The sequence below is a fragment of the Sus scrofa genome, chromosome 4 (genome assembly GCF_000003025.6).
Source record: "Sus scrofa isolate TJ Tabasco breed Duroc chromosome 4, Sscrofa11.1, whole genome shotgun sequence".
NCBI classification, from domain to species: domain Eukaryota; kingdom Metazoa; phylum Chordata; class Mammalia; order Artiodactyla; family Suidae; genus Sus; species Sus scrofa.
The window spans coordinates 20424192-20442633 of NC_010446.5; the positions used below are offsets into that span (position 1 = coordinate 20424192).

The window sequence follows — 18442 nt, forward strand, 5'->3', positions numbered from 1 at the left end:
GTCTGCAGTAGTTAAGTTGTTGATTCTCACATTATCCGACCCCTTGTTTCCAGAATGAGATAGCAGTTTACATTCTCCTTAGAAACAATGCTGTTTAACAGTTTGCATTCCTCAGCTTCCACATTGGCCGTTGATCTCAGTGACCATGCCGAACAGGTTTCCCAGCTGAAAATGCCTTCTCATTCCTTGCCTTCCTTTATTACCGATAATAGAACTTGGGAAGCATGGAGTTCCCACTGTGGCTCAGTGGTAAGGAACCCGAGTTGTATCCATGAGGACACTGTTTTGATCCCTGGCCTTGCTCAGTGGGTTAAGGATCTGGCGTTGCCATGAGCTGTGGTGCAGGTCGCAGATGCAGCTCAGATCGGGAGTTGTTGTGCCTGTGGCTCAGGCCAGCAGTTATAGCTCTGATTGGAACCCTAGCCTGGAAACCTCCATAAGCTGAGGGTGCGCCCTAAAAAGAAAGAAAAAAAAAGAATTTGGGAAGCATGGCATAATCATTCTCCCTGAAAAACCATATAAACAAATTTGACTGATACCTTATTCTTTTATACCGGATCTATTTTTTTTTCCCTGGATTTTGGAAAGTTTCTCTTTTTGGACTTATTATTCAGTGGATTTAATATTTATCAATGTTTACAGAGTCCATAGTAAAACTTCAACTAGATATTTTTGTTTTCATGGAAGACAGATTTTTTTCTTTAGTATACATCTTTTGGTTTGCATTTATCCATTTTATTATCCTTTTTTTCCTCATTTATCCTTCTTTTTTAGTTTTATTGAGAAATAATTGCTTACATCACTGTGTAAGTTTAAAGCATTCAGCATGATGGTTTGATTTACATATGTTGTAAATGATTTCCACCAGAGGTTCAGCAAACATCCATCTTCTCATATAGATAAATAACAAGAAAAAGAAGAAAAAAATTTCTCCTTGTGATGAGGACTCTTAGGATTTATTCTTTTAACAACTTGCCTATACACTGTACAGGAGTGTTAGCTATGGTCACCACGTTGTATATTCCATCCCTAGTACTTTTTTGTCTTATAACTGCAGGTTTCAACTTTATGGTCACCTTTTTCCAATTTGCCTCTCCCCCACTCTCTGCCTCTGATAACCACAATTCTGATCTCTTTCTCTGATTACTTTTGATTCTATGTATTATAAGTAGGATCATACAGTATTTGTCTTTCTCTGACTCTTTCATTTAGCATAATGCCTTCAAGGCCCTTGTGTTGTTGCAAATGTAGGATTTCCTCATTTTCTTATGGCTAAATAATATTGCATTGTTTATACATACTTCTTTTTGTTTTTTCTCATGATTACTTTATATGCCTTATAACAGTGCACTGTTGATCTAACATAATTAAAGGACATTTTTTCTTGGGTTATAATTCTCACACCATTTTTGTGACTTCTGACTGTTTTCATACAGCTTTCTCAATATTGCTTCATTTCACTTGCTTTTGTGTATCTCTCCACATTTTATTATTTATATTCTTTATCCTTTTCTCATTTCATTCTACTTCTGATATTATGCAACTTTTATTTTCAAGTAATTTGAGTAGATTATTCTTTTTTATTTTCTTGAAATTTATTTTTTCTGTGTACTTCTGAGGTTTTTTTTTTTTTTTTAAACTCGGTGAATTTTATTACATTTACAGTTGTACAATGATCATCACAACCCAGTTTTATAGCATTTCCCATCTCAAACTCCCATCCTGCAACTTCTTTATCCATTCATCCATCAATGGATACTTTGGTCATTTCCATGTCTTGACCTTTGTAAATAGTGCAGTTGTGAACGTAGAGTTGCAGATATCTTTTCGAGTTGGTGTTTTTGCTACCTTTGAATACTTTCCCATTAGTGTAATTGCTGGGTCATAGGGTGGTTTTATGTTTAATTTTTTGAGGATCCTCTGTAGTGTTTTCCATAGCACCTATAGCAATTTACAGCCCCACTCATTTTGCGTAAGAGTTCTCTTTTCTCCACATCTGCTGCAGTGTTTGTTATCTCTTGTCTTTTTGATGATGACCATTCTAACAGGTGTGAAGTGGTGTCCCCTTGTGGTTTTAACTTAATGACTAGTGATGTTGAGCATTGTCTTATTGTACCTATTGGCCTTTCATATATTTTCCCTGGAAAAATGTCTCTTCAGGTCCTTGGCCATTTTTTAATTAGGTTATTTGGTTTTTTTTCTATTGAGTTGTATGAGTTCTTTATGTCTTGATATTAACCCCTTATGAGATACATAGTTTGCAAATATTTTTCCCATTCGGTAGATTGTGTCTTTCACATTAGGGCAGTGTACAGGTTTTGAAATTGATGCTGTTGCTTTGGCTCTGACTGCTTCCTCATTTACTCCTGTTACGCGTATGCTACCTATATGATGTTCACAATTCCAGGCCATCTTTTTCTCTTTAATCATTTACGCTTGCTTTTTTTTTTCTCTTTTGAATTCTGGGTGAGTGCCTCAAGTTTACAGTCACCTTAATAGTTTCTAAACTACATGGATTTTCAGAATCACTTCAGGGAATTTTTGAGATACAGATTTCTTACTTTCCCCCAAGGCCCACTCAACCAAAATCTCCTATACTTGACCCTATTTTATATATATATATTTTTAAGTATCCCCCATATTACTGTGATTGTCTAAGTTTAGAACCACTGTTCTATTTCACTAGTCTATTTCCATTTAATTCAGAGGTGATCCTCCTCTTTACTGCTTTTTAGCAGTTTTAAATTCTGCAGTGGAATTATTTGCTTATGTGTATCCTTTTCATAAAATGCTCTTTTTTAAATTTTCATTTGTTGCCTCCGACCTCTCTTTTTTTTTTTTTTTGGCTGGATTTGTTCTTTTTTTTTTTTTTTTTTTTTTTTCATACTGTACAGCAAGGAGGTCAGGTTATCCTAATGTAACTTACAATTACATTTCCCCCACCCTTTCTTCTGTTGCATCATGAGTATCTAGACATAGTTCTCAATGCTATTCAGCAGGATCTCCTTGTAAATCTATTCTAAGTTGTGCTCATGACCTCTCTTTTAGCAGATTTGTGTTTTAATTACCTTGGGAATCCAAAGTAGTTCCTCTTTGTCTTTGTCTTGTGGCACATTTTCCCCAATTCTTTCATGTGTTATGTTTATTTCCTTGGGTTTTATGATGTTGATAGTCTGTGTGGTGAAACCCCCCCCCCTTTTTTTTTCTAAATTCCTCATTGAGAGCCTATTTGATAACTTCGTCTCCTTTGGTGCCTGGGTGACGTCTGCACATTCCTAGGCACTCTTAATTTGAGGGCTGCATGATATGCATTTACATGATAAGTCTTGTCATTCGGTAGCCTGAGGAGATGGGAGAGGAGCCACTTCATGAGTATTCCCAACAGGCCTTACTCGACATTTTCTACATGTCTAGAAACTCCTGCACCAAGACCCATCTCTCTATTTCCTGGGTACATGTCACTATTCTGTGTCCACTCTTCTGTGTACCTCCCATGGCTCCTAGTAGCTCACACGAATTGTCTCGCTATGTGACCTGGATAGAATTTACATGCCCTGGAGCAGTATCCTGCCTAGTACCAAAGTGTTTGTCCCATTTCTTTAGGAATGACCCCATGGGTGACAGCTGGATTAGAGAAAATTCCCCACTTCATAGGAGTTCCTTGTGGCTGGGCCATGGGCACAGTTTTCCCACACTGCACATTCCATATTGTTCCATAAGAGGGAGTCTCTCCACTTCCAACAGACTGTCCTGCCTCTGGAACCTTTCCCCTAGACATCAGAGTAAGTCCACAAAAAGGCATGTAATAGCCCTAAACTGGAAATAAGCCCAAGAGCCACCTGCACTTATGGTTAATAAATCGTGCTGTTTGCACAATGGAAATTAAATCCTAATCAGCCGCATGCATCAGTATGGACAAATGTCAGAAACAAAGTTGAGCGGGAGTCAAATGGAAAACATTTGATATGATCTATTTACCAATGTTGCCAAACAGACAAAGCTAAGCAGTGCGTTGCTTAGATAGAGATATGTACATAGGTGGTAGAGGTATTTAAAAAAAAAAAAAAAAAAAAGACCAGTGAACAGAGAGTTCCCTTCATGGCTCAGCAGTTCACGAACACAACTAGGATCCATGAGGATGAGGTTCGATCCTTCGCCTTGCTCAGTGGGTTAAGGATACGGCATTGCTGTGAGCTGTGGTATAGGCCAGCAGCTGAAGTTCTGTTTTGACCCCTAGCCTGGGAACGTCCATATGCCGCAGGTGAGGCCCTAAAAAAAGCATAAAACAAACAAACAAGAGACAAGTGAACAAGGAACCCAAGCACAGGATGGTAATGATGATGATCGTGGTAGCAGGGAAGGAAGGAATCAGGAAAAAAAGGCCTCCAAACATTTAAAGGTTCTGCTACCATCCTCCTTGCTAAGATTGGTAACAGATGCATAGGTATTTGTTTGACTGTTTTTTTGTTGTTTTTTTTTTTTCACAGTAATACTAAGTTTTAATGACATGGTTTTAAATAACTATACCTTTAAATTTTTAAAGTAATAATAATTTCAATAACATTTTCAATCCAATCAGTAATTTTCATAATTCTTTTTTTTAACCTATGACCCTTCACAATTAAAAAAAAATTAAAAGTACGGAGAAGTCATGCAAGAGAAAATATAGCTCAGGGTGAGCATTTGACTGTCCCTGCTTTCCCCCCACTGAGGTCCTAGGGGGCCCTGTGTCCCTCGTGGGGAAGGGGATTCCACATGGTACCCTGTCCCTTCCACCTACCCACCCACCCACTTTGCCCGGCTTCTAGTTAGTGATGCTCCTTGACTTTCCCCTGATGCCTTCCTCATGCGTGTCACCGAATAACTGTGCTCCACTCTGAGAATGAGAATTCATGTGTCTTCCTTCAGTGAGAGGTTTCTAAACACTGATAAACGGCTTTGTTAGGCAATCTGGTTCAGCACTGAGGTGAGGCTTTCCCCTATTCCTGCTTCTCTCTGGGTTTCTGAAAAGAGGAAGGGAGGAAGCTTAGTTTCATCTGAGACTTTTCCCCAGACACACAGGCAGACTGGGCTTGAGCCATACACAGGGTGATATTAGCAACAGTACGGCTCTGGACAATGCTGAGCCTCCTGGTCAAGCAGCACAGCGTGTGTTCACTGTCTTCAGAGGTTGGATTCTTGCCATTATGCTTCCACATGAGGACAGCGAGGCCTGGGAGGTTGAAATGGTGTGTCCCTCTTGCTGAAGCAGAATTCAGAGTCTAACATTCACCCCCTGTCCACACCATCACGGTGCCTGATCCTTCAAGTCTGTAGTCAACTCCGGTTGGAAGGTACTTTCAGTCCTTCACTAGTTATTTATTGAGCTCCTATTATGTGCTGGAACAGTGCTAAGGACACAGTGGTGAACAAGGCATACCTTTTTTTCATTGATGTCATAACACTTAAGAAATAGAATAAAAAAAGAATCACATAAATAACAATTAAATGACAGTAGTGAAGAAGTTACTCTGTGATAGTGTATGAAGGGGAACTGAGACTACAGGGCCAGGGAAAGGATTTCTTAAGAGAGTGACCAATAATCGGAGCCCCAAATGATAAACAAGTTCATCAAGCGGAGAAGCACGGTGAAGAGCAATGCAGTCAAGGTACAGCCTGTAGGAAGAGCCCGGAGTTTGGGAAGAACTTGGTAAACTAAGGAAATTAGCAGAAGGGCCTCGTAAGGCAGATGGACATTAGCCAAAGATGGGAAGTAACACACTTTGGAGAGCCATGTAAGCCATGGTCCAGACTTTGGTTTTATTCTAAAAGAAAGGGAAAGCCTCTGCAGCCTTTAAAGAAGAAGGGAGATGTGGTCACACCCATTTTGTCTACTGAAAAGAGGGTAAAGAGAGCAGACCAGCTTATTTTAAGCCAGAGTACAATTGAGAATGATAAGAAATACCTCCTATATTATTATAGATTTATGTAAAAGTATATAGTCTCCATAAGACTCTTTAAATGGATTAAAAATAGATCACTTTCACTCTACATATGGGCAGTTGGAAGTCGATCTGGCAGACCTTAAAAGACATCCCTGGCATTCACCAGTTTGCTAGTTGAACAGGAGATGCCAGGATGCAGCCCTCATGGATCTTGACATAGCCCAGCAAAAGTTTGGGACCAGGAACATTGATGACCACTTAAGCTCTTCAAGGGGCTAAATAAATGTATCCCTTGGTGAAATGAATGGGCCTTTGTTTTAAATCAACATTTTGTTATTTTGTTGTTGTAACTCTCATTCATCGCCTATAAAGGGCCCATTTGGTAGATCTTTTTGACATCAGAAAATTCATTTTAATACAGCTTCACTTGATTGCCCACCAAACCTCTCCCCCTTTCCAGTGCTGTTGATCCATTGTTGTTCGTCCATACACTGAGAAGTCACTGGTTGCTCTCCAGAATGATGCTCCCTAGGGGGGGTGAACTGTCCAGTTCACACCTGGTATCGAGTACTTGTGCCAGGAAGTTATTACATCATATGCTTTGGAAATGGATGCCGAAGATGAGCAGGCCAGCTTTTCTGCCCTCAGAGGACCTCCAGTCTTAGTGGAGGAGATCAGAGGATTACAGTAGATGGTGATATACAAGCTTCTGTGGTGGCTAAGCCATTGGATTTTCAGAAGCAAGAGAGGAACCGCTGGAGCACTTTCAGTTACTCAGGTATGTGGCAGTAGAAATGATTTTTTTAGTAGATTGCTTTAAAAATATATTGGATGTCTGGGCTTCTGTAAAATTGAGTACATTAGAATTCTAGACGTTGCATTCATTTATTCCCTATATAATGCCCTTTGCTGAGTGAGCCTCTTGAAACAATCTCTGAACTGGCTGTGCATCTTTAGGTATCACTTATGTGCACGTTTGCATGCCACTGCATGCTTACTGTATGGAAGGAACCAAAACGACTGCTGTCTAGTTGTTTTCAGCTTTGATTTGCTTCATGGTAAATGGGATGTAAAGCTGGCTTTGTTAAGCTCATTATACCTAAGCATTTATTTTCTGCAGCTAAATGGAATCATGCAGAAGGCATTTCCATTCCACCCCAAAAGAATGGAACATTTAACCACAATAACCATTTTTATATTAGATGAATCACCTTACTATCCTTTAGGACTTACTGCCAGAAAGTTATCTGAGTAACCAGGGAAATATGCACGTCCTGCAGAATTACATTGTGTATTGTGTTGGATACTCCGCATAAACCTGCAGATGTCATAAAGTAGCAACTCCTTTGTGAGAGGGCAACAGGAATGGGGGAGGTGTTTCCATTACATATCAATTCCAATACAGATTCATCACTTTTAAACTCCACAAAGACACACATTCCTACAGAGGCTGAAATGGTTCTTTTTCTTTTTCTTGGTGGCTGTAATCTTTCCTAGAAATCTAAAACAACACAAAGCATGTATTTAGTCCTCACAACTGAAGTAGAGCATGACCTAGAATATACCTTGGGTATGAAAATACGTAATGCTCTCCAAGCTGTCCCCTAGCCTGGGCCCCTCTGTGCTTTATCTCTCTTTGAAGTTGACATTTCACTGCTTACTCCTCAGTTTACGGTCATTTTATGCCAATCCAAGTCCAGGGATAATTGCTTCCAAATTCTTTATAAGGAAAACTCAGTTGTCATTTGCCTTTTAGATTCCTGAAATGGATTGGCAGGCACTAGAGAGTTAATCCATCTTCTTGCTATAATTCATATATTATATATTTTTTTTTCCATTCTCCAATTTGGCACAGTTAGAGCAGGGTACGGTTATTGTGAAATTGAAGCACCAGATGTGATTAAATAAGATCACACGTTTCATTCTCTCTTTAATTTCGAATCACTCTTTAGCAGCCGAAGCCATGCACTCTCCCCATGGAGTCAGCCAGTGCCTGCATCCTTAGCACCCAGCAGAGTGGTAGCAAAATGTTTCCACAGTAAGCCACCCTGTTGGGTTCTTGTGAGTCAAATCTGGTTTTGCTTCCAAATAACTCAGTATTACTAGATCTGGTTTATTAATCCATTCATCTCCCTGGAGAGTAAGATTTCTGGTAAGTTTACATCATTAATGCTCAATTCCAACTAAAATTAGTTTCAAAAAATAAGGAAGATGAGAATCAAGATTAAAGAAACAATTCGGAGAAGTTAGCAGTCTCTCCATTCAACTTTCCCTTGTTTCTTCTGTAACTTCCCCATCTCCTTCTCCCAACCTACCCTGACTCTATGCTTCTAGGAATAGGAGTTGGAACTGGCATTTATACTTGTGCTTTGTGGGCATGTCCTGAGAAACTACATTTGTGGCATTCCTGATGCCATTGAAAAATGAAATGAGGAGCATTTGTCAGATTAGGGTTCAGTGTGCCTGAGCCTGACTGTTTAGCATCAGGCAGTTCAAGACCAACAAAAATAAAGCAGTGTCCCTGCATTGAGAAGCAAGCCATGATCACGTGGCATACCCAGGACAGCAAACAAGGGCCATCACAGATGCAGTCTCTGTAGAGAGAGGAGTAGCTGTCCCTTTCCAGCTGTGCATACCCTTCCTTTGCAATCAGAGTCCAGTAACCATGACCAGCAGTGGTAAGTAAGCTGCGTAGCAGGATGTGACTTAGTTCATTCCATAAGTAGATGGAATGTATGAATGTGTGTGTGTGCCAGGTGCTGTCCTAGGCATTGTTGAAAAAACACTATCACTACCATGATGAAGCTTATCTCCTTTCGTGATCTGACCTCTGCTTGCTTCTCCGTTCTCATCCATTCAGCCCCAGTGTGCTCTGTGAACATCCAGTCAGGTAGAATAACCTACAGTCTCATGAGCATCATTCATTCTGGTCCATGTGTCTAGTGAGCTGGGACCTCCTCCTACCCATTTGCCTGCCTGCCTTCCAGCCAAACTTCAGGTCTCATTTCCTCCAGGTAATAGCCTCACCCTCTGAGCTCACCCAAATGTGTCTTCTTGTCTTTCAACCATACTTAACCTTTTCAAGGGTAGAGACTGTGTCTTATTCAGTATGGTCCACATCCTGCCAGACACATAGTGGGCGCTCAATAAACTTGGGTTGAATTAATCGCTGAAATCATTTGTCCTTAAATAAGATCCATATATGTACTCATTTGCCCTTCATATAATTTTTGTAAGACCCACAAGATAAGCTCTTCAAAGGAAGTAGAAAGATGGTGACATTTGTAATCTTATCACTCTAATCATGAGAATTAACACCCCTGTGTACTTTCTTATGAAAATCACCTCCTCTCCCTGGTATGCTTTTTAATAAGAATGGAACCCCTTGGCAAAATTAAATTGGAACTGTTGGAAATATTAGGTGGTTCTTTGTTGGAATCACTTCTGGAGAATTACCAAGCCTGTGATTTCCTTACCAAGTACAAATTAAATTTATTTTAAAAAGAAGAAGAAGAAACAGATTTGCAACTATGAAAAATAGACATGCATGTAGATAAAAGTTCTAAGGCAATGGGTAAAAATCAAAGTGTGTTTGGGTGGTATGATTAAGGGTTTATTTTCCTGTTTAAAAATGTCCTCTAATATTTTATAATTTCTTTTTGATGGAAAAAGTATTAAAAAGAAAAAGTCTTCTTGGGGAAAAAGCACATGTCCAGGAGGTTTTTGCTTTACTTGTATGAGCTCGAGCGAATCAATTAAGTTTTCCCTGAGCAAACAAATATTTTTCCCGTGCTTTCGTGTTGCATAGATTTTTTTTTTTTACTCTCAGGCCTTTTATCAGCAAGATGTTCATTCACTCGTTTAACGTGTAAGCATTAAATATCTACTCTGTCTCAGGTACTCTAATATGCCTGTTTTCTTTGTATTAATACAATGATTTGCAGTATATACATGTATCAAATCGTGTTGTACACCTTGAACTTACACATGCTATATGTCTTCTATAATTCAAAAAAGCTGGGAAAAATAATGATAATTTTTTTTTGGTCTTTTTAGGGCTGCACCCGTGGCATATGGAGGTTCCCAGGCTAGGGGTCTAATCTCTATAGCTGCCAGCCTACACCACAGCCCCAGCAATGCGGGATCCAAGCCGCATCTGCGACATACACCACAGCTCATGGCAATACCTCGTTAAGGCCCTCCTTAACCTGCTGAGCTCGGCCAGGATTGAACCTGCATCCTCATGGATGCTAGTCAGATTCATTTCCACTGAGCCATGATGGGAACTCCTGATCATGACAAATTTTAATAGCACTTTCTACCTCCCAAAGTTCTTTCTTATGCATGAGAACTTCTCTCTCTCTCTCACAGTTCTATAAAGTAGATAGGGCATGTGTATTAGAGAAACACTAGCTGCTGTAACAAATAGATTCTGAAAAGGTGGTGGCTTAGTTCCCTCTCATTTAAGTTTCAGCTGAAGGTTATCAGTCAAGGGGTAACTCTGTTCCACAGAGTCATTTAGGGGTCTGGGCTGGCAGCAGTTCTGTCGTGTTTAACATACATTTTGATACTGCTCCAGCCCTTGTCATTCTACCTTGAAACTAAAAGGCCTTGAGCAAGAAACAGGTGACAAACATCACTTGTGCTTACATTCTGTTGACAAGAGCATAGTCACATAACCACACCAGCCTCAAGGCAAGTTTGGAATTGTAGTCTAGTCTTGTACTCAGGCTGAAGGGAAGAAGGCATTTGGGGAATGGCTCGCAGTCTGTGTGCCACAGGGGCTATTTGTAAATTACCGTTTGTTCAATGAAAAAAACTAACTCTCAGAGGTTGATCTGCTTAAAATCACCCAGTTCAATATGAACAACCAGAACTAGAAGTCTGGCTGCTGAATTCTAGCTCAGTATCTCTCATCACATCCCATTGCCTAGAAATGGAGTGAGAGCAAAAGACTGGCATGGTGGGAGCATTAACCGTGGCTGCCCTTGCCTTGATGCATGGACACGAACTGTCATAGCACAGCCCAGAATTTGATATTCTTGTCTTGCTTTGCTTGATTCAGCTTAGACCAGAGAGATGATCCTCCTAGTGCTAGAAGAAAGACTAAATGCTGCCTTATAAACACTTTAATGTAAGCATGTGTTTGGCTTTCTCGCAGCTCCAAAACAAGACTGAGAACAGACTCATAAAATCCATACCCATGTTGAAAATTGAAACACTGTCCACAAGCATGAATGTAGCCATGGCTCTCCCTTGTGTCTTCAGTTGCCCTCTGTCTGATGGGTCATTTAATGAATATTTATGCAGCACTTATTAGGTAGCCACAGGGCTGCAGAGAGGATCAAGAGAGATGCAATTCCCACCTTTACAGAGTTCTTCATAGACAACAACTGACAAAACAGTTACACATCAGAACAAAGAGTACTGAGAGAGGGAGGGAGGGAGAAGGAGAGAGAGAAGGAGAAAGAGAGAGAAAGAGAATGAGAATCATGGTGGGGTCCAATTTCAAAGACAGTGCCTGGGAAAGTCTTTCTAAGGAGATAGTATTTAAACTGAATCCCAAAGGATGAGAAGGGGTCAGCCACATTGAGACAGTGGGGAGAGTCTTGCAGACAGGAAAACAGTGTAAGCAGTGGTCCTGAGCGAGGAAGAGTAGGACACATTCAGAGAACTCAAGGTGTCCCCTGTACTGAGGGATACTGAGTGAGTGGACGATGGTCAGGATGATACTGGCGAAAGCATTCCGACGTCACCCTCACAGCAACCTGTGAGGTGGGTTACTATATATTATCCCCATTTTACAGATAAGGAAAGTGAGGTATAAAGAAGGTAAATGGTTAAGAAACTAGCCTAATGTCTCACAGCTAATAAACAGGGGGCCAGGATTTAAACTCAAGGAGTCTAATCCCAGAGTCCACCCCTACGTGACTACATTACCCAGTCATACTGCCAGAGCAGGACTGCAAACCTTCCACTCTTTCCATAAACGCATCACCTTTCCTTTAAAACAAAACTACCTCTCTTCCCTTAGTAATAGGTTCTTAACCTGAGATCTCTGGGGCCCTCCTTCCTCCAAGGGAACCATGGACAGAATTCAGTGGTGCCAATGAATTTGTGGATTATATAATATATATCATCTTATGTACACTAATTATATATAAAAATTGGGAGGGGACTGTACCTGTGGCATGTGGAAGTTCCTGATCAGGGACTGAACCCACGCCACAGCAGCAACCGGAGCCACTACGGTGACAACGCAGATCGTTAATCCACTGTGCCAGAAAGAGAACTCTCTATATAAGATATTTTTAATCAAGTAAAATTACACTCAATTTTATGCTGATGCAAATACAAATTACACTTCATTCTATTTTTGCTGAAATTTAACATTTCTTTCTATTACAAACACAAGTACAAAACGTCACTGCTTGAGGCAGTTCATGGGACTGTCACTAGAATCACAGGTGATTTTTAATCACATAGCAGATGTCGAAGATACCTTGCAGTATCATTTGTACTCATCATTACTTTCTTTCTTTTTTTTTTTTTTTTTTGTCTTTTGTCTTTTGTCTTTGTCTCATAGCATATGGAGGTTTCCAGGCTAGGGGTCTAATCAGAGCTATAGCTGCCGGCCTACACCACAGCCACAGCAACACCAGATCCAAGCCTCGTCTGCGACCTACACCACAGCTCACGGCAATGCCAGATCCTTAACCCATTAAGCGAGGCCAGGGATCGAACCCACAACCTTATGGTTCCTAGTTGGATTCATTTCTGCTGTGCCATGATGGGAACAAAGGGGAAGGTATATAAGATTACAAAATAATCAAGTTATATTAAGAAAAACCTACCAAAATCATTCTTCAAATTCTGTACTAGAGCTATAGAGATGAGGCACTCATCACGACTTTCAAATTATGGTAGTTGTTACTCTTGCTATAAATCCTCTCATTTAATGCTTTGCTAAAGAAACACCTCTGTAGTTCTAGTACAGAATTTGAAGAATGATTTTGGTAGGGTTTTTTTTTTTTTTTTTAGTATAACTTGATTATTTTGTAATCTTACATATTTTCCCTTTTGCCTTTAAAAGCATTCTTGGGAAGGAAATCATAGGCTTCCCTAGACTGCCAAAGGAGTCAAGAACCCCTTCCACTGACCCTTTCTATGTTGTAACTTTGGTCCTTTTTCCCTACACAACCAGATTTCTGAAACAGTCCATATGGATTGTCTGTACTTTCTTTCATCTCATTTACTCCACAGTTGACTGTTTTCTGGTTTTTCACCTCCAACTTCTTTTCACAAGACGGTAACTCTAAGGCCACTGGAGCCCTCCGAAGTTAAAGGACTGCTATTCAGTACCTCTTTTTCCCGACAGCTATAGACTTGTGCCATTGTGGGTCCCATTTTCCTTCAGAGGACGCTCTCTTGCTTTAGCTTCAGCAAAATCACTCTTCCTTTTCTTACCTGCTTTGCAGGGTCTTCACCAGCTCCTCTACTAATCACTCCTCAAAAAATAGTTTTCCTAATGCTCTTCTTGGGAAAGCACATCTACTCCTACCACGTTGCCTGCACCTAAACACTGACGATTCCGATCCCAGCCACTTCTTCTCAGCTTCATTCCTGAGCTCCCAGCTGTCCAGAAATAATTTTCACCTCCATAGCCCAGCGCGTCCTCAAATACATTGCTTCAGCCACTAAACCTGCTCTTTTCTCTTGCATCCACATCTTGCTTATGGACATCCATCTCTTCTGATCTCCCAAACTAAAAACCTTAGGGCTGCCTTCAACGGCTTCCCCACCCTCCCTCCTGCTTCTCCTGAACCAGCAGCTCCCACTGGTCCATTATGGAGGAGGTGGAGTTGACATGGCCCAAGAATGATGTGCACCACTGGGAGAGAAATGCATGTCCTAGGTACAAGGTTTATGAGGTTTATGAGTGCAACAGCAGTTTATGACCCCTTGAAAACTGCTCTGTGGTTTTTATTTTATTGGGATATAACTGACATAGAATACACACTGTATTGTCTCAGGTGTGCCCCATGAGTAGGTACATGTCTGTGTCGTGAGATGATCACGAGGAATCTGGTTAACATCCATCCCCACACACAGCTAGCTACAGGCTGTTTTTTGTGTGATGAGAACTTTGAAGAGTTGATGTATGATTTTTAACTCTCTTTCCCTGAACTACAACTTCCGCCAGAGGTCTGATGGCTAAGTTATGACTTAGAATTCCAATTTTAGGAGGTCCTGTTGTGGCTCAGTGGAACAGAATCTGATTAATGTCCACGAGGATGCGGGTTCAACCCCTGGCCTTGCTCAGTGGGTCGGGGATCCGGCATTGCCGTGAGCAGTGGTGTAGGTCGCAGACACGTCTCGGATATGGTGTGGCTGTGGCTGTGGCTGTGGCTGTGGCTGGCAGCTGTAGCTCCAATTCAGCCCCTAGCCTGGGAACTTCCACTTGTTTGGGTGCGGCCCTAAAAAAGAAAAAAAAAAATCCAGTTTTACTGGTTTTCCTCTCTTTCTCAATACGGAATATGTTGGACAAATAGGCCACATTCCTCTGCCCGTTGTTGCATCCGCTCCTTCCCTTGCTGGCCAAGGGCTTCTAACTTTTTCCTGATTAGAAGTTCCTGAGGAAGTTGAGGGTCGGGAAAGTTCTGACTTGACCAATACTGTCTTAAGTCCATCCTCGCTCTTGAGGGCACACAGGTATTTACTCTTTGATGGGTTCTTCAGATGACACTCCACCATCCCCTCGGCTGGAGGGGACTCACCTGTGTTGCTTTTGATGAGAGCAAATGCGTGTGTACCCTCCTACAAGCTTGTGTTCCTTCACCCCACAGTATTTCAGCAGTGTGTCAGCTTCTTGGTTTGAGTTGTGTCTTTAATCTTTTTTTTTTTTTTAATCATCTTTTTAGGGCCACACCCATGGCATATGGAAGTTCCCAGGCTAGGGGTCGAATTGGAACTGTACCTGCCAGCCTATACCACAGCCACAGCAATGCCAGATCCAAGCCAAGTCTGTGATCCACACCATAGCTCACAGCAACACCAGATTCTTAATCCACTGAGCAAGGCCAGGGATCAAACTTGCGTCCTTCTAGATGCTAGTCGAATTTGTTTCTGCGGAGCCACAATGGAACTCCGTGTCTTTCTCTGTTCAGTGGCCTCTTTGAAGAGATGGTCCCACCTCCACACCAGCTGTCTCACGCAGACAGCCCGGGTCTGGTCCAGGGGAAATGCGTCTGTAGTCCTTGCACAGACAGATGAGGGCAGGCTGTCTCTCGCAGCTAAATCTTTTGTTTAGTCTGCCATCAGGGTAGTTGGCGAGCCACACGTTCTGGCTCGTGAGCTGTCTTCCTTTGTCCCCCAAGTTCCCAGACACACGTCAAGGTGTTTGTGAGTTCCCGCAAAGCCTCCTCACTAGACTTGGAATCCTAAAGCAGCCCTCCCTCCCTCCCTCTTCCCACAGGCAAATAGAGGCAAGTCAGAATGTCAGGGATTCGTGCCCAGCTTTTTTATGGAACACCTCCATCTAAAACTTTTTGGTGGAAGTATACTTATAGAAAAGCACACATATATTAACTGTACAGCTCACTCGATTTTCACAAATTGAACACACCCTTGAAACTAGTACTGGGATCAAGAAGTCGAAAATGGCCAGTATCCAGAAGCCCCCTTTATGCTCCCTTCCAATTTCTACCCACCAAGGGATAATGCTATTCTAAATTCTGCTATTGAGTTTTAAGAGTTCTTTGTATATTTTGCATAACAGTCCTTTCATAGATGTGTCTTTTGCACATATTTTCTTCCAGTCTCTGGTTGGTCTTTTTTTTTTTTTTTTTTCTTTTTTACATTCACACCTGCAGCATATGGAAGGTCCAAGGTTAAGGATTGAATTGGAGCTGCAGCTGCTGGCCTATCCCACAGCCACGGCAACACCAGATCTGAGCCACATTTGCGACCTGCACCACAGCTCATGGCAACGCCGGATCCTGAACCCACTGAGCGAGGCCAGGGATCAAACCCGCATCTTCACGGACACTATGTGGGGTTCTTATTAACCCACTGAGCCACGAGGGGAACTTCTGATTCTAAGTTCCAATAGTGAAGATTAGCATCATCTGTTTTTGTTCCTCATGTCGCTAGAATCATTCACTCTGTTACTCGTTGCGTGTGACTCCCTTCCTTCAACATTATACTTGTGGATGAGTCACCTGTATCACCACCTGCAGTTTTCGATGGTTTATTCTCATTGCTCTAAATTGGTCGCAGTGTGAACATATCACAATTTAACTCCGCATTCTGCAATTCATGCATATTTGGGTAGTTTCCAGTTTGGGGCTACTCTATAAAATGTCCTGCCTCTGGATTCTCAGATGTATGTGGGTACATAAAACTACCCATTTCCCTTGGTGTGTACTAGAGCCAATTTTAGTAGGGTAGAGTATGTTGGTTTAGTTTTCTAGGGCTACTGTAACAAGGTACCAAATAGTGGCTGGCTCACACAACAGAACTTATCTTCCCGTAGTTCTGGAAGTTAGAAGTCTGAGATCACCGTGTCAGTCGTGTGGATTTCTTCTGAGACCTCCTCCATGGCGTGGGGATGGCTGGCTTTTCCCTGTATTCTCTCATGGGCTTTCTTTTGCAGGTCTCTGTCCAAATTTCCTCTCCTTGCACGAATACTAGTCATATTAGATTAGGGTCTACCTAGTGACCTCATTTTAACTTAATTACTTCTTTAAGATCCTACCTCCAAATATAGTCACATACTGGAATACTAGGGTTAGGACTTCAATATATGGATTTGGGGGTGGGGGGAGGGGCACAATATAGTCCATCCACCTGTGTTCAGCCTTAGTAGGTTTTTCCAGGGTCTCAAAGTGGTTTTATCAATAAACACTCCCTCCAGGAATGTGTGAAAATTCTGGTTGGTCCACACCCTCGGCAACACTTGATACTTTCTTTTCAAGACGTCTTTAAACATGAGTTCCCAACCTTTACATGGGCTTGATAGGATGGAGGGGCTGAGAGAATGAAACCAGCTACACCCCTGTTTTGCAAACTGTATGTGGCTTGTGCAAGGCGTGTGACATCTTTGGGATGTGGCTTCTGCCATCTTCACAGGAGACTTCATTCTCAGAACATGTTACTCATTCTAGAATCTTCGCTCACTTGTTTGGTACATCATTAGGCAGAAGGGTAAGTTGACAGGGCCAATGCCTTCATTGCATTTTTGAAATTTGACTGTCTCTCCCCAAGCTGCCCTGGCACTTTGAGCTGACTCACACCAAAAAGAAGATGGTACCAGAAATCCCTTAGCAGTTAAGAGCTCTTCATTCTAATGTTGGGGCTGCAGCTCTCAGGATGAACCCCAGTAATAACATCTCTCAGGGGAAGTTGATTCACTGGAGGTGGCTTATGATCTCGATGGCAGTGGCTGCTCCCCTGCAGCGTAGCTCCTGTCCCTTCCTCGCCCCTCCTCCATAGCTGGACAGTGCGCTGGGGCCTTTGCACCATCTTCTGTAAAGGGAGGCTTCGGGAAGGACTTTTCCTCACCTTCTGATGGCATTTCAGGTATATACACTTCTTTCCAAAATAACTATTTTAGGAGTTCCCATCACGGCTCAGCAGTAACGAACACGACTAGTATCCATGAGGATGTAGGTTCAATCCCTAGTCTCGCTCAGTGGGTTAAGGATCCAACGTTGCCATGAGCTGTGGTGTAGGTCACAGATGTGGCTCAGATCTGATGTGGCTGTGGCGTAGGCCAACAGCTGCAGCTCTGATTTGCCCCCTAGCCTGGAAACTTCTATATGCCACAGGTGTGGCCCTAAAAAAGACAAAAAATAAAATAAAATTATTGCTCCAAAATTTCTATTTTAAAATATATATCCAAATCCACCAAGGACCCACATAGGAGCAATAAGTCTCATAATACCTTTCTTATCTCCTGCCCCAGGATCCCATCACTGGTGCCCAACTTATAACAAAAATGCTTAGTTTGCTCTTGGCTCAGAGAGGATTCTTCATCCCACAGATCTTTCCAAAGGTTGGAGTGATGACTCTCTCACCCCCTCCTGGAAAACACCAAACTCAGGAATTTAAGAGAAATAGAGGAAACTATTTATGCAAAATACAGGAATATCCTATAATTTTAAGGATAAATATCTAAGCACATCTATATTTGGCATGATATCTTGATCATGTGGTAACTTCTTTCTTTTCTCTAGGTGCCATAGTTTTAAATTTTGAAGACAGGAATAGGACTTTGCATATTGTTACTTTCTTTCCTTCCCTTCTTCCTTCCTTCTTCCTTCCTTCCTTCCTTCCTTCCTTCCTTCCTTCCTTCCTTCCTTCTTTCCTTTCTTTCTTTCTTTCTTTCTTTCTCTGTTACTTCTTCTTCTTCTTCTTTTTAGAACCAGTGTTCCAAGCTACAAAAATTAGTTGGGAAGTTAGCAGCATCCTCAAAGAGCAAATAGCAGTGGTTCCATGAAAACATATCTCCATAAGCA

At 41.6% G+C, this 18442-nt stretch overlaps 1 protein-coding gene across 5 annotated transcripts in view; it reads left to right on the plus strand.

The window, feature by feature from the left end:
- Positions 1 to 18442, plus strand: part of SAMD12 (sterile alpha motif domain containing 12) — a 427167-nt gene that overhangs the window by 280578 nt on the left and 128147 nt on the right. The window contains exon 5 of one of the 5 annotated variants that reach the window (XM_021090579.1): positions 6385 to 10050. The exons of the other annotated variants lie outside the window; for them this stretch is intronic. Coding sequence (XP_020946238.1) covers positions 6385 to 6419 — 35 coding nt within the window. The 3' untranslated portion in view covers positions 6420 to 10050. Of the gene's footprint in view, positions 1 to 6384; positions 10051 to 18442 lie in introns of those variants that run through there. 5 annotated transcript variants of the gene reach the window in all.